This window comes from Mesitornis unicolor, unplaced genomic scaffold (genome assembly GCF_000695765.1).
Source record: "Mesitornis unicolor isolate BGI_N332 unplaced genomic scaffold, ASM69576v1 Scaffold15351, whole genome shotgun sequence".
Taxonomy (NCBI): Eukaryota; Metazoa; Chordata; class Aves; order Mesitornithiformes; family Mesitornithidae; genus Mesitornis; species Mesitornis unicolor.
The window spans coordinates 801-17,969 of NW_010165902.1; the positions used below are offsets into that span (position 1 = coordinate 801).

Here is a 17,169-nt window from a genome sequence, read left to right on the forward strand (position 1 = left end):
AAAACGGTCTCCATAAAAAGGCACAAGGGGTTTGGTTTTGTTTAACAGATATGCATAGGAAACAGAAAATGAATCGGTTCTGCCACAAGGTGAGGGTCCATGCAGAGACTGATTCACAGCCAAGAAAAAGGGTTTTTAAGATGAACTGAAACTCTGTATCATTTTAAGATGACCTTGCACCACCGAGAATAAATGGATTGCATCCTTCCTACTCCAGTTATAACACTGCACAACTCTTAAGCCCCACACAATTTGGCTGAGATTTCTTTCAGCCGGCAATCCCAGAGTGGCAGGCAGTCATAAACCTTAAATGCACTCCATATTTCCACTGAAAAACCAGGTTTACATTAACTCGAGGCCGCCTTCTGGGCGGCTCCGTGCGCATCTCTATCATTTGAGCTGCAAAACGATGCGAACCAAAGTGAAGGCACAGCCCCTGCAAACACACGTACTCACTGGCAATTACCAGGGGGTCTGCACCCCCGCACAAGGGGCACAGCTCCCTCGTGCCTCCCCACCACAGGCACCCGGTTCATCAAACATTTCTCCGAGCAGATCAATAGTGCTGTGGCTTTCCATCCTTAATTGCAAAGTCTACCACATCTACGGTGTCGTTAAGATCATGGAGGTCCTGGGGGTGAGACAGCTTCTCTTTGTGCTTTTGGTCCACGTCCGCTATAACATCCATGTCCTCTGCTGAGGCGCCGTTGCTCAGTGCAGGAGGTGATGCCCCTTTGTAATCCTGAGGGGTGTTGAGCATCGGTGTCTGTGGAGCAGCATGGCCTACTTTAGGTAAGGAGCAAGCATCATCGGGCAAAGGACCATCAAGGAAAGGAAGTTTCTACACAAATAAAAAGACATTAAAAAAATTATTCAATGAAAGCTATTATTCTCAGTCAGGGGTACACAAAAAACAACTGCCAACATAGCAGTCCTGTGTTCAGGGGCTCTTCTTCAGCTCTGTAATCCAGCGTTAAAGCACACAGACGCAGATCTTTACATGTTTGATACAAACATCATTGCGTAATTGCTGAAAACTTTAGTTTTATAATTCACAACCTAGCAGAAGGCTTGCAGGTTGAGACAAGGATAGGGAGACACTCATGGTTTTAAATATTAATATTCAGGACTCACATTTTCCAGTTCAGATGCGTTGTCCTCCAGTTTCATCTTCTGGCTCATGCAGCTTAGCAGATGATCCAACACACACTGCTTTGGGTGCATTCCTTTGTCAAAGCGATTGTACATCCCACACCAAAACCTGAAGAACAGGGCAAAAAAAAAAAAAAAGAGAATTAGGCAGGCAATTGTACACTACTGGCCACAAGTGGAGGCTGTTGAAGAAAAAAATGCTAAACAAATTGAAATTAGTAACTGATTTTAAAAAAACTGACGCAGCCTTGGGTTATAAAATTCAGTTATCAATGGGCAAATTTTCGTAAAGGTCAAAAAAACTCTGGAGGATTTAAGTACTTCTGCCTTACGATCTGCATGAGCTGGCAGCAGGTATTAGCATACGACCAAAATACACCTTCGTTTCTATAGCAGACTCACTGAAGGCTTGGGCAGCTCACCTTCACATCCCCAGTTTGCCTCACCTCCCTGCTTTTACTAAAACCCTTTGCCCGCCAGTACCCACACACAGCATTTAAAAGTGTATTTGCCTCCCTCTCTCTCACAGCAGGGAACAGGAGAGAACCAGAAACAAAGCAAAAGGAACCACTTCAGCTGTAACAGCCCAGGCAAGCGAACAGGCACGGCAACAAGAAACCATTTCTTGTGAAAACCCCCCTGACTGCACACCCTGGCTGTGACTGGGTACTGAAATTCCTCACTGAAAAACTTCCTTAATATATAAAAAGGAGGAAAGGAGGAACTTTAACAACTGCCTAGCCTGTCACATGAATTTGACAGAACAAGCAGTCAGGGGGTGTGTGTGGGGGGTCTATCTACACATCTGATGTTCTTATTTTTCTTGCCTTTCCTCACCGTCTGTCTTTCTCAAAGAAGAAATGCTTTTTTAAATTACAGTACCTGCACTTATTAAGCAATCACCTGTGCATTACTGCTCTGAGTTTAAGGATAAGGAATGGAGAGGAAAGGTAAAACAACCATGCTAATCAGTGAAAATTTATTTTATTAAACCTGAATTGCCAATCTACATTACGACGAGAGGAATGCACCCCTTCTTAAATAAGCAACTTACTGAAAACTGAAAGGTAGTGTGTTTGGCTGAAGCTCTTTGTAAGCTGTAAATCCTTTGTACAAAGGGTTTCTCAATTCCTGCTTCTTCTGTAAGAGGAAAGGCCACACAGAATGGGTCTTCTCAAAGATTCTGCCAATGACAAACAACATCTAATCACTAAAAAAAAAGAACCAAGTTAAGTGGATTAACAATGCAAGCTGTTCTCAGTAGAATTAGATTAAGGGAGCTAAGCTTTATTTTCATGCAGCATCTGATTAATTTCATAAACATGAGATACATCACTGAGAACTACGTAAAATAGACATTATCCAGTCCAAAATGGGTATACCTGTTATTACTGTGGTTCAAATTAAAACATCTGACTTTGGGGATATAATTAATCTGTAATTTCTTTTTCACACTGCAGAACATAAGCATCTCTCAAGACAATGTTACCCTTACCCAATTGAATCTGACATTTAAGTGACTTCTAAACTGTTGGCTCCGTAAACTGCCAACTCACTTGAGATCCTCACGCTCCTTGTGACAGGTCCCCAGGAAGTTGCCAAACTGGCAGGAGTAGACGTGGTCATGGATTTCCAGAAGGAAACGCTCACTGAACTCAAAGGCGCACGGGAACTGCTGCATCAGCTGCCAGACACACTCCACGAACTGCGTGAAGACCGGGGACACTTCTTTGGGGTCACCACACAAATGGCCACACCTAGAGATGGGCAAACAAAACAGGGTTAAACCCTGTGGCACCCAATAAATAAGAATCCTCTCACCATTTAACAACTTTCTTTGCTGCTAGAAGAAGAAAATTATTCTGCAGAGTCAGAAAAATACCCACATTGTTTATTGTTATTACAGCAAGCTGAGAGTTGTTTATGGTACAGACATAGCAACAACAGACAATAACAGCCAGAACTGGGATCCATCAGTGTTCATTACAACCCTTCACAACAGGAAAAACAAACAGAAAAGGAATGGCAGCATTTTTGGAAAGCAGACAACACTATTGTCCTGCAATGACTGGGCTTTTGGTTTTGGTTTTGGGTTTTTTTAAGAAAAAAAAAAAGAAACTTGGGCACAATCCTCCTTTTCTCAGAAGGGATATAACCTGGGAAAACGAAGTAAGATTGCTTATGACAAATGTAGCTGATCAAATGCCAGGTCCTGGTGCGGAGATTCCAGCCACCACCATGAGAAGAATGATTTTGTCTACTGCAATATAAGTTCAATTCCCAGGCAAAGCTGAAATTCCTGTCTCAAGTGCTTTTTGTATCCATTGCCAAGTTCTCATATTTGGAACAATCCTTTCCAACAGAAGAACAGGAGTGTTATTTTTTTTTTCTTAAAGCAAGAAAGATGAAAGGAGACCCTAAAGGAGCTGATACAGTGACCACAGAGTATTTATTTGACCAATAATGACCAAAGAGCAGTTTATCTTTGACTGCTGTTTCTTATATGTCAGTGTAAGGGTGTGCACAGTGCTTATTTCCCCCACACACGCTTTAAGGAAACAGATTTGCTTTATTATGAAAAACAGGAATCAGTTCCACATGGAGAACAAAACTTCAATTTTTAACAAGCTGGTATCACCACACAGACCAGTCCCTTCCCTCCTCGCATTCTTCTGGACCATTCCAGCTTCTAATTTCTATATGAGAAAGATAACAAGAAGTAATTCATGGTAATACCCATAGTAGATGCAGGCTATCAATTACAGGAATGACAGCATTTTTAATGTGCCTAGAGAATGCAGGTCAGATTGGTTTGTGGTGTTATACTGGGCTCAAGTTTATGCTTTGAACTTGGTAAAAATCCTGAAGAACATGGCTGAGATTTTCTTCCAGGAGACGATTGCAGAAGAATTCACATGTCCTAACAGAACATTAGCACTCCTCATCTAATACTTATAATAACACTATATATTACATATACTACCTCATATAATTTTCCAAATCTTCCCTCCTCTGTCCTGTATTTCCATCTAAATGTTTCATGTGGGAACACAACCCTGAAAACGCTATCAGTTTCACACCCAGCCACTACACCCACCAAAACGTGCTCCTCTTACCTGTGTGAGAACTTGTGGCCCATTGCAACCCACTCCTTTTCTATCAGGACCTTCAGTTTCAAAACAAAGGTTAAAAAAAGACCATTACTTGGTTTAGAAAAAGCAAAGCGAAGCTTTTCGCACAAGAACTGGTTCACCTGATTTTAAATCCTAGCAGTTAAGAGGCCATTCACTGTAACAGTCTTAAATGCCAAGCTGCTTCCTCACTTTTTTGTGGGTTGCTGCCAGAGTTGTATCCTTCGCTCACTCATCCCGTGCTGAAATGTCTCATTAGTGGCTCTCACATGGACATTCAAGGAAACAAAGATTTGGGAATTGTAAATCAATCGCTGCCATTTTGTCTCCATGCTGTTCAGAGCAATTAAAGCGTGTTTATAGAACCAGAGCTGGTTTTATATAGGTCACCGACTGTTTGTTCCAGGAAATGGCCTAAACAACTTAATTAGGGCCTGTTTACATTTTAAACCAGGAAGCATTTCTTATTTTTGAAACTCCAACAGTCATGTTCTTACCATGAAGCCTTTAAAAGTCCTATAAAATGGATCTAAGAGGAGGCTGGCCAGGGAGCAGACCTGCGCCGTGCGATCCCACCCATCGGAGCAGTGGACCAACACGCTGGCTTTTTCATCTTTCACAGCCTGAAGAAGTGAAGGAGAGACAGACACAGCAGTTCAGCAGCTTCCTAGGTTGGTTACGGGAATTAAATACCATCTCCTCATCTGCATTTACCTGCCTGGCCTAAAACCCAAGGGGAACGTTTGTCTTTTGTCATCTGGACCACAGAAATGCACCATTCCTGGGCACACAGCCACCAACCCATCAGAAACCCCACCCAGAATAAAACGCTGTGGCACGTCTTGTCAGCAACACAGACCGCCAAAAAACAGAGACCGCTGATCTCAAAACGCTCAGTCTTCTGAAAAGTCAGGAATTCTCAGCTTCCTCCTCTGAGGAAAAAATTCAGTGGATAGGTAAAGAAGAATAATTGGACACACAGAGACTAGAATTTCTCAAGAAAAAGTAGAAGAGCTCATCCCAACTTCCTCCCATATGGATCACCTTCTTCCTCTTGTACTGGTGAGAAACGCAAAATAGCTCCTTGCTTGCTACTGGGAAAATTTTAACAGAGAGAAGACAGCACGGACAGAAGGTCACTGCTCTTGCCCCGTGTTGCCTGCACGCCCTTTACTGCTGCTGAAGAGCCATGTGCCTTAGTGATTTTTCTCCTTTTGACTGCCCTGCAAAGCCAGAAGCTCTGCAGAAGTGAGGACCACGTTGAATAATCAAAATTAGCATCATATAGCACCACGGGAACATAAACTGGTCTAAACAATCCCTCGTTTAAAGCAGAGCAGTTCCGAAACTAACAAGGACAAGGCTGTGAGTTGTTTACACTACTGAATACGCGTTACACAGACATGTTTATGAAGGTCATTTATTCACATTCTGTGATTTTATTTCTTTGAAATCAGTTCTAATAAAGCCCAGATAACTGCTCACTACAATGCAGCAAACAGGACAATATCCCAACCCCTACAGCATATCATTTAGTCACAGAACTGTCCAGCTGGGGAACCCACTTTGGTGTCCCTCAACTGCAGGCTTGTTTTTGAGAGCCGAGGTCACCCTGAATAGCAACGATTTCCCACCTTCTCTCCAGAGACAACTCCACAGCCTTGGAGCAGTCCCTAACAGACAAGTACATATGTTTTTAATTCACCTGCAGGTCAGGGTACAGCTTTACCTTGGCAAGAAAGACACCTGCATCCATCACAGCCTTAATGTGCCGTAACCAACCTGAGTTCTCCAGCCCAGTGAGGAAATCGCTCATTGAGGGGGACTTCATCTCACACACTGGGAACACAAACAAAGGAATTAGCTAACACCATTAACAACATCTGTTTCTTTTTCCCACCTCCTCATTATGTCTTCACAGCAACACAGCTTGGCAGAACACAAAAGCTAGTATTTCCACACTTTAAGTGTCAGCAGCAATATCCTGTCTAAAGGACATAGAAACTACTGGTGGCATGCTTAAATACACAAACCAGAAGTATTTAGCTATGAGAGAACTGAGAGTTGGAAAATATCCTCCTCCTTAACATTAACTCATATTTTCCGCTGAGTTTTTTCCAACAAATAAAGTGTTTAGTGATCTGTTATATCGCTATAAATCACCATTGCATATACACCTAACAGCCACTAACATGTGGTCACCGTCACAAAGATTGGAAGAAAGGAGAGTTCTAGTTTAGAGAGAAATAACATGTCTAACTTTGATGGCAACTTGGATGCTACACTGAAACCCAGCACAGAAAACCCTTATAGTAACACAGCTCAATAGTCCATAAGCACCAGAGAGAGAGATTTTATCACTGTCGAAGAAGAATAGGGGAGTAAACAAGTATTTATTCTGCCTCTTCTTCCACCACAAAATAAATCTGCCAGGAAGGGGCAATTGAGGACTTATACTTGTGATCAGGGCAATCTCTCAGTCGTGTAAATAGCCTCATTTTTCTCCGAGGTCACCACGGCTCCTGCAGTGCTACCTGGCCAGGCGATTGGTAGCATCAATTATTCAACTGTTTTGAAGCAAGAAGACCATTATGCTGGTTACTAAAATATTAAACTCATATTTTGAATGACAACACCTGTATTAGATTCTAGAAAACTAAGTACAAGAACTGAGCAGAATTATTTGCAGCATCTACTCTGCTCCATTATGCACTCTTTGTCAGGCATCCTAATGGTAAAATGTAATATTTCTCTAGCCTTTTCCTTTTAATTTGGCATATTTAAGAAATCAACATTTTCTGTAACTAGCACAATTAAGGAATGTTGTTAGTTTTAGTTGCTGATTTTGAAACACTATAAAATTAAGCTCAATAATAAACAAAATGTCTAACCGGAAAGCATTTTAACAACATCAACGCTTTCAGAGACTTCAATACAGCAAACAATGCAAGATATTGACTTCACTTATTTGCTTCCATCACAACCCCGAAGTCCTCATGCACTTGTCCATTTATTGACTATACAAGGCTCTGTCCAAAAGTGGCCAAAGATAATGAAGACTGGCCACCTGCAGGGACCGCACCTACCTTCCAGGAGCTTCTGCAAGCTGCTCCGCATCACGTGGATGTTTTCTATGCCAATAAATTTGAAACGAATGTTATCATAATTATCTTCATTCTCATAACCCTTCCCAGCAGCTCGGTTGGCCATGGCATTCAACTGTCAAATTCAAGGGAATGGGAACAGGACAGAAAAGAAAGAGAGAAAATTACAGCCAGCAATACGCAGGTATGAGTCTGCTCTGCAAGTCCTTCTTTTTTAAAAATCTCCCAGAAAACATACTGAGCAAAGGTGATACTCAGATGTACTTCCCCACCTCCCAGACATAACTTCCAGCTGTTTCGCTATAGTTATGCCAGTGTCTCCAGTCCATCACTCATACGCAGAGACTCATTAAAACCCTGGATACAATTTCTTAGGGTAGGCAGTATCAAAATCGTGCTTAAATTCAGAATACTACTGTCATCAAAGCAGGTAAAGAGATACTGAGTCTGCCTTAGCTGTGAAGCTATGTAAAAAGATTCAGACAGAAGCATACGAAAATAAAACTAGGAAAGCCATTTTTACGAGTAACATACATACATGGTGGTATAGAAATAGTAAGAGAAATCCAAAGCTTTTCACAGACATACATGCACAGATGAAATAAAGCCACCTGAGGGAAACATAGAAATATTAAAGTTGAGCAGAAAGAATACAGCAACCAGCGGGAGCTGCAGAAAAGTAGAAAAGAAGTCAGCTGGTCTAACAATTACTCACAGCAGTTCAAGAGCTATCAGGAAATCTTTCATGGTGACCAGAAAGGAGCACCTCAACCCCCCATCTATTTATTATGGAAGAGGAGTGATTTGCCTCCATAGAGAGGAGAGAAGGAAGAGTCAGATAAAATATATACATCTTCAAAACAATCAAATAACCCTGAGGCTTCAGTTCTGCCACTCAGCGCAGGACGCGTTGTGTTAGAAGGAGAAATGTGACCAACTATACATTTTTCCTATTTCACCAAATACTTTATAACACAATTGCCATTAATGAGAGATTTCAGTGGCACATCTATGATACCGGAAGCTGGCTGTACCAAAGGAACATGCATGACATGATGACAGAATAGGTTATCTCTAGGAAACACCAGAAAAGCCAAAATACACCTTGGAACAGGTGAAACATGCCCCGTTTTCCCCAAGACTTTCTCCCTTCTTGCCCTTGCCATAGTTTAACTAAATCTGTAGTTTCTGTAAAATAACTGCACTATCTGAACAGTGAAGCAGGTTCTCAGAAAGCTCAGTTTTAAAATAATCAGAGCACTTTCAAGTCTTTGTATTTAAGTAATCGTGAACTATGAAACTCCCTGTGTTCCAATTTGCTTATACCGACACTCCTAATCAATATGCTTACAAGGCAACCATTTGAATTGGTTTCTGAATTCAGTTCCTCAAGACAACAGCCATTAGAGATTTCATTTTGTGGATGTTTCTTCAATATCCTCCTACATTAGCACCTCTGCAACGAAGTTCTAGCCCCAAATAGTGGCTACAGACCAGAAACACTGAACTGTATTAACTGCAAGCTGCACTGTGAGAACATCAGTGCTATTTTTACAAAGGCAAAAAAACAAAGGCATTGCTTTTTTCAATTGTTCTCAGACTCCATACAGCCCCAGGTCTGCTGACAAAAGCACTTCAGCCCCTGGAACTGAATCCTAAGGCTTCTCTCCAACACATGAAGGACCCAGCTCTCTGCAGGAAAATGCTTCACTGTCTCAGCAAGCTTCAAGACTACCACTTGCTTCAGGTCATCCTTGCCACAAACCTCAAATCACAACACTCCAGGAGCAGATGCATTCTTAACATTGCAGTTCTATTACGCACAAGCATTCATCACATTAAAACACCGAACCAGGAGCCCAACACTGAATTCCTGATTCAGGACTGGCACAATTTAACCTACAGCAGTGTAAGAAAGCATTAGCAGAACTGAGAAAGAATCGACTGGGTACTGCATTACTAATCCAGACACAAGCTTTAAAAGTAGCCACAAACCCCATGAAGATACCTTTGGCCTTGTGTCTACAACATACATGAAGGGGCTGCCGGGGTTGGCTTCTCTGATGGCCTGCAGCATTTGCTCATCCTCCAGACAGCGCGCGCTGAACCCGGACAGAGGTTGGCTACAACGGCATATGGCAGCCTGCAACACACCACAGCTCACGTTATTCTGCTCTCGGATCATCTCTGCTGCACTGCCCTAAAGAACTCGGATTTGCTGGATTTAAGTGTCCTCTGTTTCACTGAAAAACTGCTGCTTAAAAGGGCATACAAAACTCTACCAGAATATTTCTCAAAGCAAGAAGTTTGGAAACTCTAAGTGAGACTAAGGAGCCCTGCTCTAACTTCAGTGCTGTGTTCTCAAACCCATGATGCTCCACCTGATGATCGCTATCCCAACTAGACAGAAAAAATGAGAAAAATGAGAAAAACATTTCTCATGTTTTCTACTTGGTTTCTCTTGTCCAAGCCGTTCTTTTCTACAGCTTTGCTTATCGGTTGTTACAGTTCCACGCTCTGAACTGAGCTGAGTATGCTTTAGGGAAATGTCAAGAGTTGCCAGCACAACTCCACGCAGTTACCCAGGTCAAGGCACGCTTCCTCAGGAAAACAACAATGTGCCTGTGACAGCATTTTCCTAACATCTGCATCGAAAACATTGCTGAGACAGCAAAGTTAAAAATTTACATTCTGTGCTTCAGTGGAAAAAAAAAAACCTGAAACCTTCACTTATTCTGAGCTAATGGGGATTTATTTCAGGGTGGTTCCTCCCCTTCAACACTAAGAAAATCTAGCTGAGTTAACATGTATCTTGTTAAAATATTATCCAATATAGCTAAACATTAGAGAAAAAAAAACCCAACCAACCAAAAACCAAAAACCAAACACATAAGGCATTTGTGAAAGCTGGTAACAGAAATAAAATTGCGGACAGGAAGCTTGGAAAGTTTGTGCTTTTTGCACAGCTCTGGATGTGTCCCAAGTGTTTGTCTTTAACTTATTCTGTGACTCGGAACAAACCAGAATTAAAGCTGTTGAGAAGCACAGCTCTCAAATGTGAAGTTAACATGTTCCAACGATTATCTCAGTCTCTCCTTTCCCTAAAAGGGGACTGGACAAGAAGGGGAACCCTTACTGCCCACAAAGGCAGCAGACAACCAACAACTCACATTGTTGTCTTTATATAAGTAAGAAAGCACCGGAATCCGCCCTCTGCTTCTGAACCTTGAACTTCCGATCACCACTGCCTTATTAGCAGCTCTGGGCACCACTATTTCCGGAGGATATGTGTTGCAAACCTAAGTGAGAAGAGAGAAAAAAAAAAAAAAATCAAGTGTTACTACATAGCAATTCAAAATTCATAAAAAATTCATCTTTAGCTTGCGATCCAGCATCTATAAACAACTGGAAGAGATTGTGTGCTATAGTGCATCTAGCATAGTTGGCATCTAACGTTTCAAGACTAAGATGCATTTAGAAAAACAACACAGCAATAGGTGCAAAATAAAACAATGGGGTGAAGGAAATAATCAATTTTGCAACTGAACCTAAAAAAATGGACTGCACAATACACAGCACATTAAAAGGAAGTTCTTTAAATCCACCCATTTGTTTGAACTTCCAGCAACGAGGCAGCATCCTCAGAGACCTGCGTTGTCCTGTTTCCTCAAACAAGTACAGTCTTTTCAGCATGTACTTCATAGATAAGCTGTCCTCCAAGTCTGGCTTTACTTGAGGCTTGACAGTGTTAAAATGTAAGCTGGAAACCGTGTGGAAATTATAAAGCATTGGCACTTGAGAGTTACATACTAGCACGTAACACTTCAAAATGATTAATGGTTTTAGATGCTCACATTCAGATGCCCTAATCAGTTAATAGAAGAAGCACCTCTCACATCATATCTCAATTCAGGCATACACAGATAGTCATTTAAAATTACCAGTCATTTCTGACAGCCCAGACTTGTAATTCTTTAACCCTCAGCATTACAGTAAAGAAAACCAGTGGGAGAAGGGAGCAGAAAGCAAGAGGAAAGGATTAAAAACTTAATATATTGGTATCTTCCTCAGAGGTTTTTGCTTTGTCTTTTAGACAGAAAGGTCTGACTGTACACAAGATCAGAAGAAATAAAAAAGGAAATAAAATGAAGCAGGAGTTTGAGTAAGCCTGCTGAAAAATGCTTTCATTTAATGTTGTTTAGATCCAACCTGGCCTTAAAGGGGAAAAGAAGAAAATAACAGCAGTAGTCAGTTAGGACTGAAATGACTGAGAGCCCTTATTTAGCAGAAGATCCAACCAAGCAAGAAAAAACCAAAAGGGTTTCAGTTACTGATTTGCCTTCCTTACCCAGTCCGTTTCCACGCTGCCTCAATCCCCACCAAGCCAAACTGCTGCCATTTATTTCTCCTCTACACATCTGTCACCAGCCTGGTGGGACAGGGTTTGGAAATACTGAAGGCAGCCAAGGGTACTTTAGGTTTTTCGTAACAGATGGTTGGATATTTCTCTAGAAAAACAAGTGTCTGGTACTCTGCCAGGGGGATCAAAGCAAACCAAGGTGACTCTGCAGCTCTGCTCTGTTCTTCCATAGCATCATTATCTGGAACTTCACATCAAGATGACGCTGCTTTGATTAAAACCAACGGAGTTCATTCCTCCTTAGAGACATCACTTACACAGCAGCAGGACTGCTCTGTGTCATTAATAACAAAGGGGAGATGCTGCGCTAAATGGCTACTTTGGGCAAGAATTACCTCATAGTCTTTATTAACATCCGTTAGTTCCCAATAGTCGTTCGGAATTCCCAGACGCTGATAATCTACTTTTAAGTCAATCAGCTTCCAGCCAATCTCCCGGTTCTCTTTAGACGTTTTAGGATTATAAGAGAAAGCGTAAAGCTCTTCGGGTTTCACTGGGAAGAAGAAAGAAAAAAAATTAACTAGATAAAGAGATACAAAGCCATATGGAGAGATCAACACTTCCTTCTGAAGGCCATCTTTTGGTTAAGCACACTGTGCAAGCCAGCAAACTGCAGGCGTGCCACTACTGATACCAGGATCGAAAAAAATTATTTGGTCAAGAAAGATCAGGAGACTTAGAAATTATTTACTATAGAAGCTAAAGGGTTACACCGCTGTACTGCGGAGTTTGCTATATTTTAATAACAGCTATTTTCCTTAGGCTTCTGCCTCCTCCAAGATCAGAAGCATGACGTTTTCCTTTATTGCTCTGCATAATCCACTAACCTAAGCAAACCTAGACTGACTCTCACTCCTTAATAAAATAATTTAAAAAAATAATTTAAAAAAATTAATTTGAGTACTACATAGAAGAGTATAGGTATTTAACATTTCCCAACCTCACATTTACAGGTTTTCATTCGGGATAGTATCAAGTGCTGACAATTCATATTGAAATCCTCAGGAATTTCCAATACTCATTTCCCACATGCAGGGAGACACATGAAAACATTTTGTTAGAATTAATTAAAACTTCAAGGGAATAATTTTTCCCAAACAAGTTATTTCCTACTGAATTTACTGCAATAGGCATGTTAGACAAGACTGATATCACAAGAACTAATCTGTATATGAAAACATGTATTAAAAGATACATTTACTGTGAAGAGTTCATAAAACAGCTCCTGCACACCTGGAAATTCATCGATCAACAGTGGGCTCTGAGCCGCATGGAAAACTTGATCGATGTCTTGAATATTACTGTCAGCCCAACAAAAGCTTTAGGCTGTGTCTGACAAATGGGAATTTCTTCCTCCCTCCATCTCTACCATCCCAATTTCCTTCCCTCTCTTCAGAAAATGCAAATCCAACCAATAACTCATGCAGCTGATTCCCAAGGCAGCAAGCGCTCCAGAGACAGAATGAAACCTGTCAGAGCCTGATAAAGCAGCCAGGTTACTGGACAGGTAACCCACAGCTGTCAGTCACATGTGTGCAAATCATAACTAACCATAAGCTCTGCCAAAAAAAATACACAAAGGGAGCATACGTACAGAAATTCTTAAACAACAAGAGAGAACTGTTCAAATCCATAAATAGAACAAAAGAAAGAACTACAGCAGATTACACAAATAACCACAAGAGAAAAGAAACTGATGTAATCCCCTGCAGTGACAGCTCCCACGCTTCTACGCACTACATAAAATCTCTGATTTTCAAAACTGAAATAACAGTGACAGCTTTTAAATGTAACACCAGAAACCTGCCAGATACAGCACTAGAATTAAAGCTTCAGAACTAAGAGAACTCCAAAGCTCGGGGCACAAGGGAGATGCTGGAAATAGACACAAACTTTAATATCGATCCAAAAAAGCCCAAACTCAGCAAAGCCCATGGCTACCACAGTATTTCTATGCAAGTCCAATGTGACAGCCAGCATAAAGCAGACTGGTGCAATCAACTGCCTTCCCTTAGACGAGTGACATAATTACAAAACGCAATTACAAACGGCATCCTTATAAGTAATACCAAACTCCGAACACTGCTACACTGAAGGAGCACCCCAAAACCAGAAGCCAGGTAGGAAACTGGTGGAATGCTGTCCTGCAAAAAAACCAAGGAGCTCGAAGATTCATCCATGACGGACTAAAAAGCTGAAGGCAAAGGAGACCACAGGCTTATGAGGATGTTTTGCTTACACTGTTCCGAGTGACTCCAAGTCAGGGCAGTCAGGGTGAAGCCCAGGGTTTCACAACCAAAAGACAACACACACTGAAGAGCAACCTAAGCATGCGATTGGGAAACAAATGAAAGGTGCCAGCGTTTAAAGTTTCATTTGTGGGATTCCAGAATTCCGTGAACACCTGGATCAACTGGAAAGGGCAGAACTACACAGGGTCAGCAGCTAAGTCACAGAAATGATGGACAGTGGCCACGTATGGGACAGGACACTCAGCATGAGTGCTACAAGAAAAAAGCCCGAGATGCTGCATACAGCCTCAGTCGGGTGAACGAACTTTGCACAGGTCTTCAGAAGGTCCTCACAGGAAACCACCTCATTCCCACTGCCACAAAAGGTTGGTGTTTAGTTTGGTAGCAAATGCCTTGGCCCCCAGGGCAGCGCTCTACTTCCCGAGCTGGCCCACACAGCTCATTTCTGGTGGGGGAAACCGATTCTGATTTCACATCCTCCCTCTCCTGTACTGACACCGCAAACCCAACAGCCTGGCAGGCAAGGCTTTCTCTGCTGCTCAAACCTTCCAGCTCAGAGCGCTTCAAAACTTTGGAAAACAGACCTAAATACCTGGTTGTGAAAGCTTAAGCAGTGAGGTATGCACTTCGTGACAGTCACGTTCCTGCCCAATAACAAAGTGAGCCATGTGGAAGTTCTTGCAGTGAATAAGGAGTGGATACCCAGCCGTGGTCAGAGGCAATTTTTCTACAGTTGCAATATGGTGATGCAGGATCTGAAAAAGAGGAAATAAACAACATTTTTCAGAAGCCACTGATAAGGTCTTGAGCAGGACAAGCAGCTCTTAAGAATCTGCAATGCTATCGGCTATTTACGCTTACTGCATCTAACTAGCAGCAGAAAATGAGTTTATTTGTGGTATTTATCAAACTAACTTAATAAACACCCAGACTGTGCACCCAAAGGCTAGGTAATTAAGAGCAAGACTGAAAAAATCAGATGCATATGAATTACTTTTAGTCACTGAGGTGCAGCTCAGTCTATCTGGTTCACTTCGCTCTCCCTCCACCCTCATATGCGATACAATTGTCATTCCCACTTTACTTTAGAATTAATTAAAAAAGCTAATTTCAGTGCTAATTTTGCACTTCTAAAAGCTTGTAAATGCAAGTTCAGTGGCTTGGTATACCGAGTTTGAGACAAGAAACTAGACAAGTGTGGGGTTTTTTGTGTTCCTGGAACTGACACCAATTCACTGAGGGGCCTTTATCAAGTCACATTACCATTGTGTTTATTCCCTCCCAAAACACCTGTTTCTGTTCAGCATTTGGTATCAAAATGCTATAAAAGACCACTACAACTCATACAAGATATACAGTATTTATTATACTTGTGTTTAAACAGACTCCAGGTATCACAACGTACCCATGTTTCTTTTCGGACTTCAGAAGAAGCATCTACATAGATGAGGTGGGTGGCTGTCAGGTACAACGTCCCATTTGCTGCCTTCCTATTTGCATAGCGATCGAGTAGTTTCACATTTTCAACCTGCAACACAAAAAGAGTATGAAAAAATGCATTTAACTTTGATTCAGGAAATATCTAAGCACCTGTTAATCTGCAAGCATTTAACTTCTAAGATACAAGCCGGGAAATGAGACAGAACATTGTAAGAATTAAAGTCTCCCCTGCAACACTACCTCAGCTTTACATAAATTCAAATTATTTCTCCAGCAATTAAAGTCAAAAAAAGTTAAGCAAAAGCTTAGCACCAGTGCAATTAACAAGATTACTGGATTTGTAGCCAAGATGATCACAGTTTAGTACTGTGCAAGGTTGCAGAAATAATAAGACAAACGACTGCAAAAAAAAGAGACTGTCCATGTTCAGTAAGTATAAGTCTGCTCTGAAAGAAACAGCCCTCTCCAGTCTGACTTCCAACTGCTATAGAAAGTATTAGTAGCTACTTCTTGTAACACATTTCCTAGGCATATAAACACATTTCATAAACCACACTAAGCTAAGCAATAAAAACAGTCTTAAAGAACATCAGCGCAAACATAATAAAATATTAATTCTAAAGTATTTTATATTATTGGATTGATTTTCTCCTGGCCTGTTTGTTTCTTAATGAATGCAGATGGAATTTTACTTTCAACATTAAACAAAAACAAAGGGGAAAAAAGTAATTGAAAGGGCAACAAAAACAAACAGTTTAACAGTATGCAATAAATTAGCTCTGAGTACTGACCATGGAAGTTTCCTTACAGGATTATTGGTCTGAGATAAATCATGGAAAATGTCAGCAAGGAAACTTGAAGAGCATACGCCTTCCTAAAATATCATGCTTTTCACCACACATAATTATTATATCTAATATTGCCCTTTTTCAGGCCACTAGAAACAAGCAAGTCCAGCAGTGCACCTTAGACAACATGGGTTAGGACTATCCCCAAACTAATATCCCAGAAAATAAAACAAAATACAACAACCTTCATGCTATAATGGTAATAATAATCAAACCATACACAGCTGGACAGACAGCTGCCCCAAGTAAATGCAGTACTTTTTATCTGTCATGGGCACAGCATCCCCAGAGCTCCTATATCACTTTATCCAACTGAAAAAGCAAGTTTTTATTCACTTATTCGGACTTGGCTCTTTGATACAAATGAAGTTTACATGAATCGTTCTGAAAACACCTTTTGGTCAGTATCCTTAATACAAAATTTCTCTGTAACAAGGCGACACAGTAAGAAATATCTGTACACCAGTCAAGCAGCTTTAAACCTTCCATGGACAGTTTGAGAAAGCATGTTCAGGGATACGCCTTAAAGGAAGACAAAGACAGCTCGTTTACTGAAATTAAACACGACTTTAAAACAAATAACAAAGTCCTTTAAAACGCACAAGCCTAACAACAGCCCCGGCCGAGGCCCGGCGTCCCTGAAGGGGCTTCACCTCAGGAGTCCTGCGAGGAGGCCCCAGCCCGGCTTCCCGCCACCAGGCGCTACGGAGGGATCCCGACTGACTCCCGGAGCATAGAGCCCCTTACCTTCGGGGTGGTGATGTGTTCCATGGCGGCACCGCCCGTCTTCCCCGGCCTCACCTCAGCCCACCCGCACGGACC

The 17,169-nt window shown here is 41.5% G+C and overlaps 1 protein-coding gene across 1 annotated transcript; it reads right to left on the reverse strand.

The window, feature by feature from the left end:
* Positions 1–556: 556 nt before the first annotated feature.
* Positions 557–17,124, reverse strand: MTMR8 (myotubularin related protein 8). The gene is made up of 14 exons (XM_010194786.1): positions 17,095–17,124; positions 15,465–15,587; positions 14,652–14,814; positions 12,143–12,300; positions 10,558–10,686; positions 9,396–9,530; positions 7,370–7,502; positions 6,013–6,122; positions 4,781–4,906; positions 4,269–4,318; positions 2,709–2,909; positions 2,207–2,335; positions 1,135–1,261; positions 557–841 (listed from the first exon to the last, which is right to left on the reverse strand). The coding sequence occupies exons 1-14, from the start codon at positions 17,116–17,118 to the stop codon at positions 557–559; spliced, it is 1,893 nt and encodes a 630-aa protein (XP_010193088.1). The 5' UTR covers positions 17,119–17,124.
* Positions 17,125–17,169: the final 45 nt, after the last annotated feature.

Excerpts from the sequence above, each read along its gene's own strand:
- MTMR8 (XM_010194786.1), bottom strand. The coding sequence starts at position 17,118 with ATGGAACACATCACCACCCCGAAG. Across the intron at positions 12,301-14,651 it reads GCTTAAGCTTTCACAACCAG|TGAAACCCGAAGAGCTTTAC; the intron begins GTATTTAGGTCT and ends TCTTCTTCCCAG. Across the intron at positions 7,503-9,395 it reads TTGTAGACACAAGGCCAAAG|TTGAATGCCATGGCCAACCG; the intron begins GTATCTTCATGG and ends TGAATTTGACAG.